This window comes from Tiliqua scincoides, chromosome 8 (assembly GCF_035046505.1).
Source record: "Tiliqua scincoides isolate rTilSci1 chromosome 8, rTilSci1.hap2, whole genome shotgun sequence".
NCBI classification, from domain to species: Eukaryota; Metazoa; Chordata; class Lepidosauria; order Squamata; family Scincidae; genus Tiliqua; species Tiliqua scincoides.
In genome coordinates, this window is record NC_089828.1 from 31,566,031 (window position 1) to 31,584,393 (window position 18,363).

Here is an 18,363-nt window from a genome sequence, read left to right on the forward strand (position 1 = left end):
CAAACCTCCTGATTTTAGAAATGGGTTAAGTCAGAATGCCAGATGTAGGGGAGGGCACCAGGATGAGGTCTCTTGTTATCTGGTGTGCTCCCTGGGGCATTTGGTGGGCCGCTGTGAGATACAGGAAGCTGGACTAGATGGGCCTATGGCCTGATCCAGTGGGGCTGTTCTTATGTTCTCCTTTTCTGAGGGGTGAATTCACTCAATTCATGTGTGAATTCATGCTTTGGAGGCAGAGATCTCATAAGAAGTTCCCTACTGGATCTCGCAATGGTCCACCAGATGCTTCCTGAAGCACTCAAAACAACAAGATACGTATATCCTGTTGCTGATCCCTTGCACCTGGCCTTCTGAGGTAGCTTATTTCTAAAGCAGGTTGCACAGGCTTGTAACTTGTGATGGACTTTTCTTCTAGATACTCGCCCAATCTCCTTTTAGGCACTGAGGCCAGATGCTATCATCACATCCTGTGGCAACAAGTTCCACAGACTATGCTGGGTAAGAAGTGTTTTCTGTTCTAACTTTCCTGACACTCAATTTTAAAGGATGTCCCCTGGTTTTGGTGTTGTGTGAGGGGGAAAAGAACACCCCCCTAGCCACTATCTCCGACACCACATCCTGTGGCAAGGAGTTCCACAGTCTAATTACAAGCTGGGTAAAGAAATATTTTCTTCTAACTCTCCCAACACTCAATTTTAGTGGATGTCCCCTGGTTCTGGTGTTGTGTGAGAGGGTAAAGAACACCCCCCCAATCCACTGTCTCTGACACCACATCCTGTGGCAAGCAGTTCCACTGACTAAGTACATGCTGGGGACCCACTCGATCCATCTCCTGCATCATTTTCTCCAACAAAACCACTATCCCCCCAATGAGGGAAGAAGCAAGCCTCCCCCCCCCCAAACACTCTCTTTGGGACATGTGCCCCCCAATTCATCCCTATGTATGTGGGGAGGAGATTAGAAGCTTCTCAACTACATCCCCTGCTGGGCTTTCTATGGGGGGCACCCACTCCCCCAAACCCTCTGAGGCCAGCTTCTGCCCCCCAACCCCTGAGGGATACTATAACGCTCCTGCAGAGGGCGGGACCTCCATTAGCGGGTCTCTCCCACCTATGGGGCAGAGGGGTGCGTGTTGTGGGACCAAGGAGGGGGCGGGGAGGACTGCTGAGGCCTCCTCCTCAGTCCTTTCGTAGCGTCCCGCCCTCAGCCCGCTTCGGCGGCCGCGGCCTGGGAAGGCGCGAAGGAGGGAGGGAGGAAGCCAGCCTGGCCTGCCTGCCGAAGCGGGAGGAGGAGGAGGAGGCCGGCTAGGCGGGGGGGAAAGATGGCGGAGTCCGGCGGGGCCGAAGCCTCCGAGCGGCCGCCCACGCCCAGCAGCGGCTCCAGGTGAGGGAGGGAGAGGCCCCCTTTTCTGCGGGGGGCTCTCGCAACTCCGCCCCACACTCCCCTCCCCTCTCCAGTGACTCCTGCCGCCCACCCCGCCTGTCCCTGGGGATGCGACCCCCATGGCACTTGTTTGTCCCAAGGAGCGTCCCCCCTCTGCAGAGCTGCCCCCCATTACATGGCTCCCCCCCAGATCTGGCTGCCCCCCAGAAAGCCCCCAGGGGGGCTTTCTCTCCACATAGTTGTCTTCCATGGTGGTTCTCCTTCCTGCCCCAAGAGGACCCTCCCCTCATAACCGACCCCCCTCATTGCAGGCTCTCTCCCTCCTCTTCCAGTTGCCCCCCCTCTCCATGTAATTGCCCCCCCTTGGATAGAGGACCTCTCTTTGCCCTAATGTAATCCTCCCCCCCCACAGATGTTCTCCTTGTCTCTCTTTCCCCCTCCCCATCTGCCCTGGGCGTGCCTGAGTTCTTCCCTGCTATTGCCCCCTTCCTCACATGTCACTCATTTGTTCCCAGGAAGTCTCTCCCACCCCCATTTACAGTCTTTCCCATACTTGATCTAGTTGCTTCCCCCCACTTGCATCTTGCTTACCCAAAATCTGATCCTCAGGTGTGTGTCCCCCCTTGTGTCCCCTTCCGTAAGTAATTGTTTCCCATAGCACCTGTCTGGTCCTTTTTTTTACTTCTGGTTAATTGATCCCCTATAATCATCCCACAGAACTGGGGTTTGCATCCTCATCTAGTCTCACCTGTATATCCCATACTTGCCCTCCTTGGCTCCTTCTTTCCCCCCAGTCTATTCCTAGTATGTATCATCCCCCAACTGCCTTCCTCCATATTCCCAAGAGTTGTTCCCCCATTTCCCCGCTTCCACATAGCATAACTTAGGAGGGTGCCTCCACGGTTCTTTGCTCCCTATCTTGTTCCCATGTGTCAAATATTTCCCTTTACTGCCTCCCTTGTACCCCATTTGTCTCACGTGTAACTGGATAATTATGTTTCATTCCCCAATACTTGCACATTTATGATGCTGAGTTGAGATGGGGTCTATTTTTCATCCCGTACAAAAGAAAAAGAATTAAGATATTTGTATCCGTTATGAGCCAAAGAAGCAGGGTGGGTTACAAAGAACGTAAGAGAAATAGCTATACCTACCTCTGTTGTTTCCTGGGTTTCCCCCATTCCTATGCAGTGCTTACTTGGAAATCCCATTCAGTTCAATGGGACATGTTCCTGTGTAAGTGGTGTAGGATTGTAGCCTTAGTTCCTTGAACTGTGCTGGCGTTATGAGATAGTAACCTACGTCAGGATATGATTCAAACTTCTCCCTCTTATATCAAGGTTCAGTACCATTCCAGGCTTGAGGTGATGACTTCAGGCATCTTTTAAAAAGCTTCAGTAGCTAACCTGCTGGTAAGATACCTCTCTAAGGTGGAAATCTTATATGCACTTTCCTGCTAGTAAGCCCCATTGAACAAAGTGGGACTTAGTTCTGAGGAGACATGCATAGGATTGTGCTGTAAGCCATTTGGGGCACATAGCCCCATTTCATTTAGCCATTGTGACTAATAGCTGTTGACAGACCCCACTGTTGGCTACTTATTGCCCCCTCCCACCCAAAGTCCTCCTGATGCTCCTCCTGATTTGCATTCCTTTTCTCCTAAGGAACACAATTCCTAATTGTGTTCAGCTCCTAGTTGCCCCATTCCCACTTTTCTTTATGTGGGTCCACAGCTTCCCTACCTATCCTGCCTGTTCCCCTGCCTATCCTATTGTCCACTTTTTTGCTTGTTCCCCCATCTTAATGTACATACTTCTCTTTCCTCTTCCATTACACCTTCCTGATTTCTTGGCACCTTCCTGGTCCTGACACCACTTTCAGATAACTGTTAGTGTCTCTTGACTAAGCTTGCCTTTCACTTCCTGTATGTTGGAGTATTGTACTCCTTATCTGTCCCTTCTCCCTGAAACTATTAGACTTTAAAGTCAGAAATAGAGAAATCCCCTTTCCTATGACAAGAATCTACTTGTTTGTTTGGAGACAAAAATGGTGTTTCTGTTGGATACAATAACTCTGGTCATTGCTTTGGAAAGGAAGGCATGTGATTAAGTGTGTTTTAATTGATTTTCAACTGATGACTAAGAAATCCCACCCACCTCCTTTCCCTCCCCCCATGTTGGACAATTGATTGGTGCATTGAACTGGATTCTTAATTATTACAGGCAAAAATGACAGGATCCATGTGGATAGGTGTGGGGGTGGAAATCCAAAAGTAATGGTAGTGTCATACTGATGGCCAAACCAGTGGACCACTGATTGCTTGCTAACGATCTTGCAAAGGATGCTGGGCTAGCAGATTGTTCCCCTCTCTACCCCACCCCCATTTTTCTTCTCTTTCTCTGTCATCTCCCTTCTTTTGAGATCTAGTTCGTAAGCCTGTTGAGGCAGTGACCAGACTTCTTTCTTTGAAAAGTGCTTTTATATGTGAATATATAAATAAATAGGTGCACATTTTGTTGGATCCAACAGGGTACTAGTTTTGATCTTGGATCCATTAGCACCTGTTATCCATGAGAGCTAAATGGAACTTCCATGTACTAAGGTAGTCTGGATCCATGGATTATATGAACAGTAAATGGTGGCCATCACCTTCTTGTCCTAAGAGTGAACTTTCCAGAGGCAATTGTCTGACTAGATATACCTTTAGGGTCTGATCTTGCAGGGCTGTTCTTTTGTCCTTAAACACAAGAGTGCAATCTCAAGGATTGCTGAGCACAGATTAGGTATACCTTAACTGTTAAGAGACCTTGAGTTTGGCAATTCAGCTTTGTAGGATCCTAGGAAAAAACAAACGCCCACGGAGTTGATCATGCAAGACTAAAGTCATCCTGCCCCTGGACTAGAGCACCTTTGCAGTCCCTTCTGAGTTTTTAGAATCTCTTGTTTGTGCTTTTTCACCCAAATGAGGTTGTCAGGGTCTTGTTTTCCCTGGGCATGTGATGGCAAAGTTTAAAGCTTCAAAATATTAACAGTAATCATAGCTACCTCTCATTTATCCAAAAGAGACTGACGCTATATATTGTTTTTGATTTTTTTGTTAAGAACTTATTTATTATTTTCATTACAATGTGGAACTAACACAAAATTTTAAAAGACTTCCACTTATCTCTACTACAGGCTTACAAACATACATAATATCTCTCTTTATAATATTTGATACAATAAAGATTAAACTTAATATTAGATCTCTTTTATATCTATCTCTTCTATTCAGTCTCCAAACCCACAGGTATATAATTCATTACAATCTAAGCTTTGCAGGAAAATCACAAATGGCTTCCACTCAGTCAAAAATGAATCTATTTTGTTTTCTCTAATTAAAGATGTCAACTTTGGCATCTCCACAAGATCCAGCATCTTCGCCATCCAATCTATTGTTTTTGACTTTTAAAAAAGTATCTGATTGCTGTTTTACGAACCAGTGAATAAACCTTCCATGTAGGCATGAAACTGAAAGCATTACATTACTGGTGTTAAAAGAGAATAGCATAACCTTTCGAGTACGCTTAATATTCTCTCTTTATATTATAATTGCTATGCGTGAAAAAAAGTTTAAGGTTCCTGCTTAAGAGCATAAGAGCTCTTTTGGAACAGAGCAAAGGATCATCTTAATCCAGCATCCTGCTTCCTACAATGACCAATCCAGTACTGTTGGAAGGCAGCAGTCCTTCTCTGCTGTACTGGAGTACTCTGCTTCTAAACTCCAAGCTTGTTTAGACTGTCATCTTTGTAGCTGTCATCACTATTAGAGACCTTTCCTCATATAAATTCATCTACTCTTCTATTAAATCCATTTAAGTTAGTGGTTGTTACCACATCATGTGGCAGTGAGTTTCAGAAATGAATTCTGTCTTGTGTGAAAAGTACTTTCTTGTGTCCTTCCTGGATCTCCTGCTCATCAGTTTCACTTGGTGATGCTGAGAAGCTTTTCAAACTCAGCAATATCCTTTTTGTGACTAGGGTTGTGACTTTTTGTGACTAGGGATCAGAGTGACTAGAACTGTCTTTATTCTTTCAAATGTGGCTACACTATAGATTTGTATAAGTACTGTAAGTTCTCTTGTTTTTGCCATCAGAGTCTTGCCTGAGTCCAGATGCCCAAAAGAGGCATTTGATAGGAAAGGAGGAAGCTCTGAGAGGACCATTACATTGATTTATGCAAGCTTGTAAATAGCCACTTGTCTACACTTAGTAAAATTGCTCTCTGGCCAATTGGACAGAGTTGCTTTACAAAAGTATTCTCTTGCTTTTCAGTCTGTGAGGGATTAATCATGTTTATGGACTGGTGATTTTTTTTGGTGGGCTTACTTGTAAAGCTAGGCTGACAGGCCATGTTGAAAGCACAACTGTTTTACGTGTCAAAGTAGGTGTGGATTCTCATGGAAGGCCAGGGATGCATGTGTCAAATTTATGAAATAGCAGTTTAGAAGTGAGTGTTGTGTCATGGCTACCTGACGGAGCTGTGAATCAGAATGTTCCTTGTTCATATGTTGTCTCAGCCATGAACTCAATACATGGCCTTAGGCAAGTTGTGCTTTCTGAACCTGTTTTCCCCAGCTGCAAAGTAATAATAATTTGGACCTACCTTACATGGCTGTTGGAAAAGGTAGTGTATGCAGAATGCTTAAAATGTGATTTATTTGTAGTATAATGGCTAAGATTCAGGAAGCCCCCCCCCCTTCAAATGTCACTTCTGCCATGAACTAGAGTGCTGTTAGGCAAGCCACTCTCTCTGAACCTGTCTTCCCTGTCTGCAACATATGGCTAATAATACCATCTATGTTAGAGTTGTTGTAAGGATTACAACAACAACAATGTATGTGAAGAGTGCTGAACGTTAGAGTGTGGTAGAACTCCAGAATATTAGTTTCCACTCTTTACTCCTTCCACTGTTGTGGGTTCTGTTCACCTCTGTATTCCAGGCCTTGATCTTGCCAGTTGAGCTTTCCCAACTCAGCAATACCCTTTTTTGTGACCAGGGCTATCTCACACCAATGCTGTCATAATAGCAATTTCAGCCTAAGCCAAGGAGAGGAAGGGAGCACATGGAGAACATTTACAGTGGTCAGTACTGCACCTTGCTTTCATTTGGCCAGTGGCACCACGCCTGGCGCTCTGGCCAACTTGATAGGTGAGATTCTGGGGACCCAACCGTGCAGGATAAGCTGGACTGTAAAACCAAATGGAACCTTGCTTGCTTTTGTGTGGAAACTTGGTAGGGAGTCATGATAAAAGTGGGGGCAGGGGGGAGTAGCTTTAAGCAACAGTTTAAAAGAGAAGATTTGTTTGGGGAATAAAGGGGGAAGGGAAATCTTCTAGCTCAAGTACTCAGTGCCAGTGTTTTCTGGTTGAGCAGGTGAATTCTGAATTGATTGGAAGGTGCTTTGGGGTACCAAAGTCAGAATTACTGCTTCCCTGACCTGCTTTTTCACTGCTACAGCTTGGGGCAAACCTAGTACAGGCAGATCTCTGTATTCAGTGTGTGCAGGATTGGCAAAGAACCATTTCAAGGCCTTTCTTTTATGCCTTTCAGAGGCTCTGCCAAGCAGCAGATGCCTCTCCTCTCTGCTTTTTCCCCCCAACACAATAACACAAAGCATGGCATTGGAAAACCAGAAAAAAACATTAGGACACTCCTGTACTGTTCTGTCATATGCTGCAGTTGACTCGGTTCGTGTCCATTTACCACCCCCACACACAGACGCAACACAGTCATCTGAATGTAAGATTTCATTGCAACTCCCCCTCCCCATTCTCCCATCTCTATAATTTCCTTCCCTGTTTGTTTTCTCCTGGAGGGGTGTCTCTAATTTAGAAATACAGAATGTAAAAAACGTTGAGCTGCAACATTTAACCAATTAGATTAGAGACATTATTTTATTTAAATACAAAGTGCCCCCAGTTAATCAGGCAGCAGATTTGATCAGTTTTTGTATACATCCATTGCAGGTGACAAGTGCCATCTTAGAAGAGTAGTGCCTCCTATATGAGACAGAAGGGGTATTGCTTCAACTTAAAATGCATGCGAGAGAATGGGGAATGCCTCATTTTAAAAGAGGTATTCCCTATTACATGAGAGAGAAGGGAGAAATGATACCACTGACAAAGTCCTGTCTCTGCTCACCACCTATTTAATCTCCAAAGGCAGGGGCACTCAGAAAGAAGGCAGACTTGTATGGGAACAAGTGGTCCCAATTCATTTGTTCACTATAGGGAAAAGGAAGTACTTCGCTCAGGGCAAAATTGAGGTGTAGAATTAATTGCTGTAAGATATGGTGATGGCTTTGAAAGGGACATGGACAAATTCACGGAGGAGATCATGGCTACTACTCATGACGGCTCTGCATAACCTCCATTTTTCAGTGGCAGTGTGCTTCTAAATACCAGTTGCAGGATAGCAGCAGTGGGAAAGCAATATGCCTTTCTCTCCTGCTTGGTATGCAGGCTTAAGTGGGAGCAAAACCTGCTTGCTGTTCCCAATCCCGGGCAGCTGATTGCTGATCAGCCATTCAAGGATTCCCTCCTGTCTTTCTCGTTCCAGCATGGCAGGCAAGAACAGCACCTTGAAATGCACTTTCTCTGCTCCAGGCCATAGTGCCACTCTCCTGCATGGCCTAGCTTCTCTCCGGGCTCAGGCTCAATTGCTCGACGTCATTCTGACCATCAACAATGAAGTGTTTCAGGTCCACAAAGTCGTCCTGGCTGCCTGCAGTGACTATTTCAGGTGAGGATTAGAGTTGGGAAGCCAATTCCAGTGAATTTCTTTCTCCCCACTCCTCAGCGTGGGAGAGAAACACTAGCCAATTATTCCTCATTAGCTTTTGCTAAACATATAGACAGACTTGTAAATAGCTGCTGATCATTAACACTGTGGAGGGATCTTTTCCAGACAATTAGGAAGAAAACCATTTGTAATTTAGAAACCATGAAGCTCCTCTTTCTTACTGACAATCAGTTGTTCCAACTGTTGTAATGTGGTAGTGGTATTTTGAATGTTGTCATCGGCTGCCCTGGAAATGTTTTGCATTGAGGAGCTGGTTATAAATGTATAAATTGTACCAACTAGCTTACAATCAGTTAGAAGTTCAAATACTGCAGCAACGCCAGACACCTGTTGTGTTCCAAGTGGTCTGAAAACCCACTGGGATATTATGCAAAGTCTGGTGAAACTGGCACAGGTGGGATGCAGCCACAAGAAGCCAGTCAGACTAGGGTACTGTAATGCAGGACCTGGGAGAGCTGTCAGGGTTAGTAGGAAGTTGATTTGGCAGTGTCTAATGACTTCTTGAGCTCCTCAACTCAGTTGAGACTAAAAATGATTTAAAGGGATGGAAAGTACAGAACCAGCTAAGATGCTTTTCGGAGAGCAAGCAGCCTTTGGTGACTAGGGAAACTGCTATAGCTCAAGGAGTGGGGTTAGTACTGTAGCTTCTCTGTTGTAGCAAGCTCCTATCCCACTGGATGATACTGCTGAAACCATTGTAAAGCTCTTGCGCTTCCTTTCCTTCATGCATCTGCTTACTGATTTGCTCAAATCAGCCCCAAAATTTAAGGTTAGTGGTGTTGAGAAAGTGGACAGGGAGACGTTTTTCTCCTGTAATACTAGAATTTGGGGGTTTTCAATGAAACTGATGTTCTGTAGATTCAGGACATACCAAATGATGCTTTCTACACAATGTGGAATGAAACTAACAGAACTCATTGCCACATGATGCACCAATGGCCACTGGCTTAGATGGCTTTTACAAGTGGATTAGACCAGGGGTGCCCAAACCCCAGCCCGGGGGCCACTTGTGGCCCTTGGGGGCTCCCAATCTGGCCTGCGGGGAGCCCCCAATCTCCAATGAGCCTCTGGCCCTCCAGAGACAAGTCTCCGGCCTGACGCAACTGCTTTCAGCATGAGGACAACTGTTCGACCTCTCACCTGAGCTGTGGGACGAGGGTTCCCTCAAGTACTTGCTGTTTCACATCTGTAATGCAGCAGTGGCAGCGAAGGAAAGGCCAGCCTTGCTTTGTGCAAGACCTTTTATAGGCCTTAAGCTATTGCAAGACCTTCATTCATTCATATTCCATCTCTAATGAATTCATTTATGTAAATTTATTCAAATTTTAAATGTAAATTAATTCTTTTTCCCCCGGCCCCTAACACAGTGTCAGAGAGATGATGTGGCCCTCCTGCCAAAATGTTTGGACACCCCTGGATTAGACAAACTCATGGAAGGAAAGAAAGAGGGGTCTGTCAGTAGCTATTGGCCATGATAGTGGAACTTCCATGTCCAGAGGCGATCTACCTCTGGATACCAGTTGCTGGGAAGCAAGTAGCAGGGGCCTAGTTGCCCTTGCTCATGGGCTTCCCCCTGAGGCATCCAGTTGGCTGTAGTGAGAAATGGACACTGGGTTAAATAAGCCTTTGTTTTGATCCAATAGGGCTCTTGTGTCTGCTCTACCACTTTTTAAATTCTTGCCCCCCCAAAGAACTTTGCCAGTATCTTTCCCCCCTACACTGCCCTCATGTGTGGTGAATTCAGGTGGGCTGTGAAACATCCCAGAGCAGATAATCCTGACTAGTCAGGTTCTGGCCACATGACCAAAGGTGCTGGGGGCTTGGAAACATCAGAAGGGTCCCAAGGTGGTTTCCTGCATCCCCACCTCACACCTTGGGTGCCTTGAGCTCAGCAGGGATAAAACCTTAAACCTTTCCTCCACCTCCTTGCAGCTGTTGACGCCCCCCTCATTTTGTGCCTTAGTTCTAAGATTTGTGTTGTGTGTGTGTGTTTTTTCAGTTAGTGTTTGTTTCCTTAGTAACATCAAGCCCCAAAGGTTATTGCTCTCCCGAACAGGCAAACATTAACAGAGGCAGATGATTCTCCACCAGATGCTAATGGCTTTGTTTGGATCTATACACCCTACTTGGGCTGCTGTGAGGGTTTCTTTTATAACTTCTGCAGTGTTGAGGCAGGCCATCCTGAGGAACAGTGAGAAGCATAATCTTCCTTTTGGACATGCTCTGGTTTTGATAGATTGAGAGTGGTAGGGAAAGGCATTTGAAAAACTGCTTTGAAGCTATCTCTTTAAGCTGGATTTCAGAATGCAGTTTTAAACTGAGATGACTTGCCCATCTTTCTGACTTTCATCTCTTGCTCATTGATATGAAGCAGGTTTCTTCCCTGCCACCCATGAAACAGCTTAAATGCTTAAGTGGATAATGCTTCCATTTGCTGTCTCCATGAACAATACCCATTTAGAAGCTTAGCTGGTCACTGGGCTACAAGGAGTGAAGTTCAACATCTGGATCTCCCAGCATACAAAGATCTAGATCAGGGCAGAGCTGGGGGTGGGGGTGGGGAAGAATGACTGCTCCTCTCTTCTCTCAGGCCTCACTGGTTTTGTTAGTTTGTTTTTGGTGACTCTGCTCTCTTTATAGTATTTTAATCTATGAAGCTATCTTATATCACACCAGATCTTGGTTCATCTACCTCAGTGTTGTCTACTCAAACATCTTGCTAGGATCTTGGGCAAAGAGGGAATTTTTCCTAGCCGTGATCTCTTTTAACTGGAGATTGAACCTGGGATCTTCTTCATGCAGAACAGATGCTCAACTGTTTGAGATATAACCCCCTCCTAATTAAAGATGACAGCCTATTTTTCCCCCTCATTTACATTCCTTTTGGCAAATTTTTTTGCATGGGTCTGAATCATCCTGTTGATTCTGGCTAATCTGTGCTTGCCTCACTCTTGCTATCTCTTGTCATTGATTACATTTGTCTTTTATGGTACTCAAGACAGTGGATGGGGAAGGTCTCAGTTCATTGATAGAGGTTTTACATGCAGAAAGTCCCAGGTTCAATTCCTATATCTCTAGGTAAGAGTGGGAAAGACCCTTCTCTGCCTGAAATCCTAGAGAGCTCTTAGAGAGACAGTCAGAGTAAACAGAACTGAGCTAGATGGGCCAGTGGTGGTGACACTAAATAAAAGAACCCAACCTGTGTTCATGCAGTTCCCAGGCCATTTCCCATCCAGGCACTAACTTGGCCTAGTACTGCTTATCAAAGTGACTGCATCAGGTTCCCTGAGATACAGTGTTTGGACACTGTGCCTTGCTTGTCTGCACTCTTTGCCAAATACCCCTCCTGTTCAAGGTTGCAAGGAGTTACTGCCTCTCAGTGATGGGGTAGGGCTCTAGAAGTTACCCTCAATAGGTAGGTTTGAAGACACAGCAGAAGCAGCAAGTATGCTGTTGCAAGTTGGGAGTCTACAATAACAGTGAGGTGTCAGGACTATGAACCAAGCACAGTGGAGGTGGATAGAAGGCTGAGAGCATCAAACTGATAGTCTTGGGTAGTGTTCAGTGCTGGTTAGAGGCCCACTCTGAGAGCTGAAATAAACACTCAGGCTGCACTTTCCTGAGAGTAAGCCCCATTGAACAAAATAGGACTTACTTCTGAGTAGACCAGGTTAGGATTGTGCCCTCACTTAAGGAGTAGTCCTCTGGTTTCAATAATATATTATTGTAGAAATTTACCATTTAAAAATAAACATTATTTTGTATTTTTTCCCCATAATATTTGCATTGAAGTCTGTGTTGGTAGGCTGGACAAAAGGCAGATAACTAGCCAGTGAAAACTTGTTTAATTAGTTGATCACTATAGGGAAAACGGTACAAGTCCTTGGCTAATAATGGTAAATCTCATCTATTTTCTTTTGCACACTTTCATCTTCAGGGCAATGTTCACTGGTGGGATGAGAGAAGCCAACCAGGATGTCATTGAACTGAAAGGTGTCTCTGCCAAAGGGCTGAAGCACATCATAGAGTTTGCTTACAGTGCTGAAGTGACCCTTGACCTTGACTGCATCCAAGATGTGCTGGGAGCAGCTGTCTTCTTGCAAATGGTGCCGGTAGTGGAGCTCTGTGAGGAGTTCTTGAAGTCTGCCATGAGTGTCGAGACCTGCCTCAACATTGGGCAGATGGCCACCACTTTCAGCCTGGCCTCCTTGAAGGAGTCAGTGGATGCTTTCACCTTCCGGCACTTCCTCCAGATTTCCGAGGAAGAAGACTTCCTCCACCTGCCCTTGGAGCGCCTCGTCTTCTTCCTCCAGAGCAACAAACTCAAGAGCTGCAGTGAGATCGACCTCTTCCGTGCTGCCATCCGTTGGCTCCAATACGACCAATCACGCCGCAGCAATGCTAGTCAGGTGCTCTGCCACATCCGCTTCCCTCTCATGAAATCCTCTGAGCTGGTGGACAGTGTCCAGACCTTGGACATCATGGTGGAGGATGTCCTGTGCAGGCAGTACCTCCTGGAAGCCTTCAATTATCAGATCTTGCCTTTCCGGCAGCATGAGATGCAGTCACCCCGCACTGCCATTCGTTCAGACATCCTTTCCCTCATCACATTTGGTGGCACCCCATACACAGACAATGATAGGACTGTGAGTGGTAAGGTCTATTACCTACCAGACAGCAGCACTCGCCAGTTTAAGGAACTGACGGAAATGGAGGTGGGGAGCAGCCATACCTGTGTAGCTGTGTTGGACAACTTTGTCTATGTGGTGGGGGGCCAGCACCTGCAGTACCGCAGCGGTGAGGGGGCAGTGGATATTTGCTATCGTTATGACCCGCACTTGAATCAGTGGCTGCGCATCCAGGCCATGCAAGAGAGCAGGATCCAGTTTCAGCTGAACGTCCTGTATGGCATGGTCTATGCTACGGGGGGACGGAACCGCTCTGGCAGCTTGGCATCTGTGGAGAAGTACTGTCCCAAAACCAATGAATGGAGCTATGTTTGCTCCCTCAAACGCAGGACGTGGGGTCATGCTGGGGCCACTCTCGGGGGTAAACTGTATATATCGGGTGGGTATGGGATATCTGTGGAAGACAAGAAAGCATTGCATTGCTATGATCCTGCCGGGGACCAGTGGGAATTTAAAGCCTCTATGAATGAACCCCGGGTCCTGCATGCAATGATCAGCGCCAATAATCGGATTTATGCCCTTGGAGGCCGCATGGACCATGTTGACCGTTGCTTTGATGTCTTGGCAGTGGAATATTACATGCCCGAGACCAACCAATGGACAACAGTCAGCCCCATGCGGGCAGGACAGTCAGAGGCTGGTTGTTGCTTGTTAGAGAAGAAGATTTACATTGTTGGTGGTTATAATTGGCACCTGAATAACGTCACCAGCATTGTACAGGTATACAACACAGAAACGGACGAGTGGGAGAGGGACTTGCATTTTCCAGAATCTTTTGCTGGCATTGCTTGTGCACCGGTGATTCTACCGCAGACCACAGCCCAGAGGTGACCATCAACAGTTGCCTGGTGTTTTGAAACATTGCATGTTGTTGGGATGTTTGCACCTCATTTCCTTGTTTTGTAACAAATAAAATGTTACGTCCATGGCAGGCAATCCCTGCCTATCATTGTTGCCTTCCCGCAGTGTTTCCCATCCATTGTGCAATCAGAGAGTGCTTCTATGAGGAGGCCGGCCTAGGATTTCTCAGGCGAATGGATGGGTGGTGCTGTCCTCATTGTTTCTCTTGTCCTAAGAATGTCCTGTCTTGCAGATGTATTTTGTCTATAAACTGTGAAGGGTTTTAATGCACCCCAACGCATTGTGTGTGGGTTGTTACATCTGAACAATTAAATACAAAACCAAGAACGTCTTAACCTTCTCATAAGCAATAAGAGAGGGCAGGTGTGGTAGGGAGACAGTTCCAAGGAGATGAAAACTGTGTGATCTCTCAGATGTGTGTGCACTTTTATTTTTTTGAAAAGCACATTTGCACACAACAACCATATGCATACTGTGAGGGAAATTGGAGATTCTGTCAGCAACTTCTGCCCATCCAAATGTATAGAAAGCTGCTGCTTAACTCCGTTTCTTCCCCCTTTCCTTCCAGATAATCACTCCTTGCTCAGATTCTTGTCCCTAAAACTGGACCACAAAACGTTTACCCTACTTGCGCAGAAATGAGTGTCATTTCCATAACTTATGAAACATGTTTTGACAGCAGTGATCTTTTGAAGGGGGCACAGGGAAGGGCACATGGGACTCCTTTTTAAGGCTGAGGACCAAGAGTTGTGCCAGGTAGGGGGAACACACCAAAAAATAAGCCAGAGAGAAAACGATCCAGGCAGACACTGCGGCTGGAAAAGGAAGTCTTTTGTCATGCTTCTAGTGAAGGAGCAGCAGTGGCCAACCTGGGCCTCTGCCACCCTCTTGTGTGCCCCAGGCAACTCTCTCTTCTGACAACTTGAAGGCTTTTTGCATTGCAGGATTTTACTGGACATGGTGAGTGAATACAGAGAACCACTTCAGAGAACTATTGTCCTGCTTAGGCCAGGGGGAGGCAAAATCCATACATTTGCAAATCCAGACAAGCAAAGATGGGGCAAGATTGTCTTTGCCACTAGATATAACAAATACAGACCCATGGAGCTATATGCACACAATGGCATTTGTATTTACTGACTAGGATTACAATAGGGGGGGTGGATCTGCTGTCATCCTGCCTTACATGCATATGTCAGTATACGCTGGTGAAGCAACTGAAATTGAGTTAATAGTACAATAGCATACTGGTTAGGTGGCCGCTTTGATGCGGAGTCTGTATCCACTACGTGTCCAGCAACTGCTGCCCTGCTAGACCAAAAGGTCGTATAACCCTGCATTGTCTTAACCAGATCGCAGTATCAAGCCACTTGGTGTGACTGTGCTATTTCTCTCAGCATCTCTTTTAAGACATTTTCAAGGTGTACAAATCATTTCTCACCTTGCTTGTCTTGCCCCCAATTATCCTGCAACAGTGGTGGCCTGAAATAGATGGGACAAAAAGAGATGCTTGGGAACCAATTCATTTTGGAGAAGCTTCTTGTTAACCCAGGGCAGAGAGAGAGAGAGAGCACACACGAGAGAGCAATTACTGTAGCTCAGGGAATGGGATGTTTACAGCTCCTCTGCATGTGAATGTTGTGCACTTCCCTTTTGTGTGCAGCTACCAGTTAGATAGGCCCAAGCCACGGTCTAAAAAATGGAATAGGCACATTCTGCTAACATAGAAAACTACTGAACTGCAACATTTCCAAGCAGGAGGGGAGACGTGTTTAGCTGTTTGCATATTGCTGATGAGGTTTTGTTTTCTGTATCAGAGCATGAACCTATGGAGCATTTTTCAAGATGTGAAATTAAACAGACTTTTCCAAATACATTTTGATTTGTTGATGTTCCAATTATTTAGATACGTTTCTGCATATTCACACAGAAAAAATTATTGAGATAATGGAGAATCTTTATGATGGACATTGTTTCTGTTGGACTGTTTTGTCTGTACACTCTGGCACCCTGCCAGCATGTTATTACATAGATAAAGTAGAAGTGGGATGATGATCTATGGAAAGGCAAAGGAAGGAGAAAGAATCTCACTGAGATGCTTCATTTGACATGAGAGAGGGTTTATTGAACTTCTGAATAATGGAAATATTTAATCTATTAATACAAAAGTTGCAAAAAAAACTTTCAACATTCAGGAAAGCAAATTTCTGGATGGTACACAATTACCTAGATTCTAGAAGAAGCTCCTAATCATTTAATTATGCCCTTGTTATGTACTTGATCTCTGGGATAGAGCCTTGATACAGAGCATGTTATTTTACCTAGAAGAAGCTATGCTCATAAGAGTGTGCACCAAGAAGAACATTATTTGCAGGCATAAAGCCCTTTGCAGCTTTGTCAACCTCAGCCAAGCCCCCACTTCAGGCTTACATTCCTGATACCCTTTTTGTGAGTTAAGAGGAATAAGGAGAGCTCCAAGTTGGCTGAGAGATGATTACATGGTCTCTCTTAATGGAATGTTTATCTTGGTAGCAACATTAAGGTGTACCTACCCCAGAAACTGGTTACAGATGAATAGCTAGGTCTACAACACTATCCACCTCTTTAGACCTACCACTTTTGCCCTGTAACGAGGTGGAATTTGCCTCCTGATTACCAGTAGAGGCTTTGCTTCTTTTTCCCCTTGAAACATTACTTGCAGGTCGCACACATGCACCAAGGATGATCAACCCCACCTATGGCCTTTGCCTTCACACCACCAAAATAGATCAAGGCTCTTGATAATTAATGATGTGGCCAACTGCCCATGTAAATAACTTTCCTTGGAAATAACTGCCAAGAGCACCTAGTGGAGGCAGGACTTGATGGGTTGCAGGTTTAATTGTTGGCTGGTTGCTTTCTCTCCTTCATTAGTGGCTGCAAGCAGCAGAAAGTATGAGGCAAGGGGTAAGAAGATGGTGACAATCATCACCCCAGCCCTGATATTCCAGCTTCTGGTCCTAGTCTTTTTGAAAGGAAATTTGAAGTGTAAGCCTGAGAGCACTGAACAGTTATGAGGCCAACAATCAAAGGGCAGGGTGTATATTAACACTCCACCAAAGAATGGGAACATTTCACTCTGGAAGATTATCCAGATGGTACTTTGTAGAGGGCAAATGCTGGCAGGTGCAGTTAGCCATAGTGTATAAGTGGAAACTCCATGTACAGAGACAGAATTCAGAAGGATGCAGTGAGCACGGATGCTCTCTATTGGATTTAATGGCACATCCAAAAACCAGCACTGTACCACCTCCTCCTCTGCTGCCACCACCGCACACCAGAAGCAGAATGTGGTTAGCTTTGTTTTAAATGGGCGGTAGGATGGAAGGCAGCGTGTCTAATTTTGTTGTATAGGCCTGCAAAGTGGGAGGAGTGAAGGCTATCATGCATCATGGACCCAGCAGGGGAGAGGTGTGGCAGTGAAACCTCAGAAGGGGAGGAAGCCTGAGTTGATGGGTGGAGAGAGACTGGGCTGTGGGGTAGCAGCCTACATCAGGGCAGACAGATAGACCTGTGGGCAAGTCTGGGGAGGGTTCATAGTTAAATGGTAGGGCACCTTCTTTGCATGGAGAAGGTCCCAACAACTCCATTTAAATGAATCTCAGCTAATGAAGCTTGGAAAGGCTCCTGGAGAGCTGCTTGGGCCAGATATACTAATGGTGTGCCCAAGGGAGCTTCATAGATGCTTATAGGTGGGCCTATAGATCAGTGGCAGAATAATCATGCTTTGCACACCAAAGGTCCCAGGTTCAATCCCTATCATTATTTGGTTCCAGGTATCTGGGATGGGGAAGCCCCCCTGCCAGTTGGCATACAGATTTTCCAGAAGCCATGACGCTTGTCCACAGAATCTAGTATCTCTCGGTAGACTGTTCTTCCACACAGAAGCTCCAAATAGCTATGATCAATAGTAGAGATAAAGCTATGAGCTGTGAATTCACCAATAAAAGAAGAATTGAAAAGAAGAGGTTAACTAGATGCCTCTGGGGAACATGAAGGCAACATGCTGTTTGTCATGTAGTTGCCAACATCTGGTATTAAAAGATAGATTGTTCATATGGAGGTTCCAAGTAGCGACTATGCCTAGTAACCATGCACAAACCATGTTTATAAATTATGTTTATAGGAGTGTTAGGAGGAGGAGAGACGCCTGCGTTGGCTCGGTCATGTTGTGAGAATGGATGATGGCCGGATCCCAAAGGATCTCCTCTATGGAGAACTCGTGCAAGGAAAGCGCCCTACAGGTAGACCACAGCTGTGATACAAGGACATCTGCAAGAGGGATCTGAAGGCCTTAGGAGTAAACCTCAACAAGTGGGAAACCCTGGCCTCTGAGCGGCCCGCTTGGAGGCAGGCTGTGCAGCATGGCCTTTCCCAGTTGGAAGAGACACTTGGCCAACAGTCTGAGGCAAAGAGGCAAAGAAGGAAGGCCCATAGCCAGGGAGACAGACCAGGGACAGACTGCATTTGCTCCCGGTGTGGAAGGGATTGTCACTCCGGAATCGGCCTTTGCAGCCACACTAGACGCTGTTCCAGAACAACCATCCA

The 18,363-nt window shown here is 45.7% G+C and overlaps 1 protein-coding gene across 2 annotated transcripts; it reads left to right on the forward strand.

Annotated features, from left to right (window-relative positions):
• Positions 1-1,304: 1,304 nt before the first annotated feature.
• Positions 1,305-15,621, forward strand: KLHL26 (kelch like family member 26). 2 transcript variants are annotated; one of them, XM_066635930.1, is made up of 3 exons: positions 1,305-1,383; positions 7,985-8,167; positions 12,165-15,621. In XM_066635930.1, exons 1-3 carry the CDS (start codon positions 1,322-1,324, stop codon positions 13,744-13,746), a joined length of 1,827 nt encoding a protein of 608 aa, XP_066492027.1. In that variant the 5' UTR covers positions 1,305-1,321; the 3' UTR covers positions 13,747-15,621. The 2 variants fall into 2 exon arrangements, with proteins under 2 accessions (XP_066492027.1, XP_066492028.1); XM_066635931.1 differs by lacking the exon at positions 7,985-8,167 and having other exon boundaries at positions 1,308-1,383.
• Positions 15,622-18,363: the final 2,742 nt, after the last annotated feature.